Source organism: Nicotiana attenuata, unplaced genomic scaffold (genome assembly GCF_001879085.1).
Source record: "Nicotiana attenuata strain UT unplaced genomic scaffold, NIATTr2, whole genome shotgun sequence".
NCBI lineage: Eukaryota > Viridiplantae > Streptophyta > Magnoliopsida > Solanales > Solanaceae > Nicotiana > Nicotiana attenuata.
Window position 1 is genome coordinate 427,907 of NW_017670545.1, and position 3,416 is coordinate 431,322.

Consider the following 3,416-nt stretch of genomic DNA (forward strand, 5'->3'; position numbering starts at 1 on the left):
TATACATACTTCTTAAGTTTTCTTTAAATGTTCTACATACATATATAGGCCGAGTCCAAGACAGCGGGCAAACATTTGTACCATCCATCAGCATATATATCACTACATACTTATGTGCCTAAAAATTTCACCAAAAAACTAGACAAAGCATGCATAAATGCTTGCAATTTGAAATATATAATTTCAAAACAGAAAGAGGAAGATTGTTAAAATCATTAAAACAAATTGAAACGTGGAATAATCCCGCAACAAGCAACTTATGTGTAACATCCAAAACCCTAATCAGACGAAATATTAAACAAAATAGAAGTAAATAATCTATAAGATCGGAGCTAGAAGCATATGGAGAAAACGTGAAGCTTGGATATATATATATATATATATATATATATATATATATATATATATATATATATATATATATATATATATAAATAAAATCCGATAAAATATAAGATTAGTAGATTACCTCCTTTGATAATGTAGAGACCAAAATCGAGAATAGTATAACAAATATCACAGCCGAGGCCGGTTTTATCCGGACAATTTACCGTAATAACATAAGGTTCACCAGGCTTCTTCCCTTTCTGATCAATCACTACGGCGTCGTCTGTCGGCAATCCCATGCCGGAATTTTAACCGGAAAAAAGAAGGTAAATGGCCACCCTGGCTAGTTTTCAGAATTTGCAGACAACAATACTGGAACGTTCAATTCAATGATTAGCATTTAGCTGGTCTGAAAATTTTCGGGTGAAGCAGGTTTTCTGGTTATTTTAGCAGGTATTCTATTGTTTCGAGATAAAACGGGAGTACTTTATATATATAAATCCTAATTTTAAAGTGGGCGTTCAGACATAATAATTGTGAAATTCCAAAAAAAGCGAAAAAAAAAAACTTAATAGTATTTGAAAATTAGAGTTGTGTTTGGAGATAATTATAATTTAGAGCCATTTTTTAATTTTTTGTGAGTGATTGAGATGAAAATTTTGGAAAATAACTTTTTAGAATTTTCTGAAATTTATCTCTTCATGAAATTTGAAATTTTTATGATCAAATATGATTCCAAAAAAAAGTAAAATATTTCCAAAAAAGAAGTTTTGAAAAAAAAAATGGCCAAACGAGCCCTAAGTTGTGTTTCATAAAAGTATGGGTTAAAAGTGTATTGGTCAAAACGTGAGAAGTTGATTTGCTAATAAAATAAATAGATGGAAAGTAGGATTAAAGAGCTCAAGAATAAATGGTCCTTTCTCTACGTTAATTGGCTTTCATTTATTTTTTTAATGAAAAAGTTGTAAATAAAAGAATTTTCAGAATAGTTGGTACTCGCTCTCTGCGACTCTGCCTTTAAGAAACTAAAAGAACTCATCTGTTTACGTAATTTAAATGTAAGAAAGGAAAAGGGAGGGAAAATAATTTATCGTTTTCACAATCAGGAAAATATGATTAATCTGTTGTGTTTTCTTAAATATGACATTTTATGCGTATACTGAAAAAATAATCTAGTTTCATAACCCTAATATTATGGCAGGATTTACACTGAATTGTTTGTAATTCAAGGTGTAGATCGTAAAATTCTTACATACATGTCGTTGTAACAGTTTTTTTTATATACAAATGTGAAAATAAACCAAAAAATGAGGTGATTTTATTTGGCGGCAAAATACACGTTAGTCGTTAAGAGAGAGTAAGAGTTGTCTTCTTTGGTTGTTACGTGTGGCCTTTTTCTGGATATGTGCTAATTATTGGCTACATTATCTTATCCAATGCTTTTAGAAAAGTGTAGAAAATATAATCCTGATGATAGGTGGTTTCCGAACCTATATATAGCTTGTTTGGTCAAACTTTTAAAATTAACTTATTCTAAAAGTATTTTTTTTAAGTAAAAAATATTTTTTAAAAAGTATTTTTGGTGATCTGCTTATTTATAAAACCAGCTACAACACTTAAAAAGTACTTTTAAACACTCGTGCTTAAAAGACACTTTTTAAACCAATCCAAACGGGCTCTACAAATCTTCTTCCCATAAATTGTAGGACATCTTTTTTATCTCTCTAGCTCCTGTTTCATGAACTACATTGGAGATTCGGTTTCCCAAAAATAGAAAGAGCTTAGCAGTATATGTCTTGAAACTCTACTAATTACTGCTGATTACATGTTCTAATAGAAACACGAACGCGATCAAATTGTTCTTTTATAGTATATACTAATTGGAAGCTAGCCCGTGCTAAACATGGGACAAGGTTCATAGTAGGTACTCATGGATCAATTTGTATTAAAAAGGGATTTTTTCCTATCTATACCATATATGAAACCTTATTACCAAAAATGTTCATAATTGGTTAATTACCCGCCCAGTCCACACTTTTACTACAATTCATATACCAATCCATAATTAGGCAGATTCTCCCATTTAAAACGCGGTAAAAAGAAGGCACGAAATCTGCGTTTGATTCTTTCCACATTAAATTCGAATTTTGAAACGTAAAGAGATCTCATTGCTGCGAAATTCTCTCATTCACTACAATTCTAAAACAACGCACGCTTTAGGAGCTCCAGTACTCAATTTGCTTTTACAAATTCTACAACGCAATACAAATTGTACAATTCAAAATTGTTCTTCATCGACCTCAGTACTCAAATTGTCAAACCTATATCTGTTCTTCATCTCTTTTCTCTCAACTACACTAAATCATGTCAAAAATCCCAATAATGCTAAAATTGAATGGAAATTGGGATAACTATGGCAGATTTAGAGATTTTGAAGTTGATGCCATTGTGGTAGATGAGAATGCAAGCTACGAAATTCTGATTTCTACAATTGCAGAACAACTATCGATTGATACATCGGATAAAATTGTAGAAATCAAATACATTGTGAACGACAATTGTCCTCCAATGGAGATTAGGAATGATATGGGGGTTCGTGTGTATATGGAGACCAAAAAGGAGAATAAGAACTTAGGTTCATATCCTTTATGTATAAGCGTAAGAGATTTCAATATGGAATTGACAATCACCAACAATAGCGCAAGTGCAGGTATGTTTAATTCGACATTGCAGAGAGTTATTGTGTTAGTGTGTTATCTACAATATTACAACATTTATCTACAAATTAACTACAAAAAACAATGTACTGAAGCTTATAAAGCAATGTCGTTTTCAAAATTATCTACATAGTTACTACATTTATCTCTATGTTGCTGCAGGTTCGTCTGGATCCCTAATGTTACTTGAAATTCCATCCTCACCAGCTATAGAGGAATATCAAAGTGAAATAATAACTGAATCTACGCAAACATATATTGAAGAAGGACAAGTTTATCAGGACAAGCAAACTGTAGCTGCTGCAATGAAGAATTTTTCTGTGATGCACAAGTTCCAGTTCAGAGTAAAAAGATCAAGTCATAGAAGGTATG

General features: G+C 31.4%; 1 protein-coding gene across 1 annotated transcript in view; it reads right to left on the bottom strand.

Moving 5' to 3' along the window:
• Window positions 1-799, bottom strand: part of LOC109240803 (ACT domain-containing protein ACR9-like) — a 4,808-nt gene extending 4,009 nt beyond the window's left edge. The window contains exon 1 of the mRNA XM_019407487.1: window positions 470-799. Within this exon, the coding sequence (XP_019263032.1) occupies window positions 470-626 (157 nt within the window). The 5' untranslated portion in view covers window positions 627-799. The remainder of the gene's footprint in view (window positions 1-469) is intronic.
• Window positions 800-3,416: the final 2,617 nt, after the last annotated feature.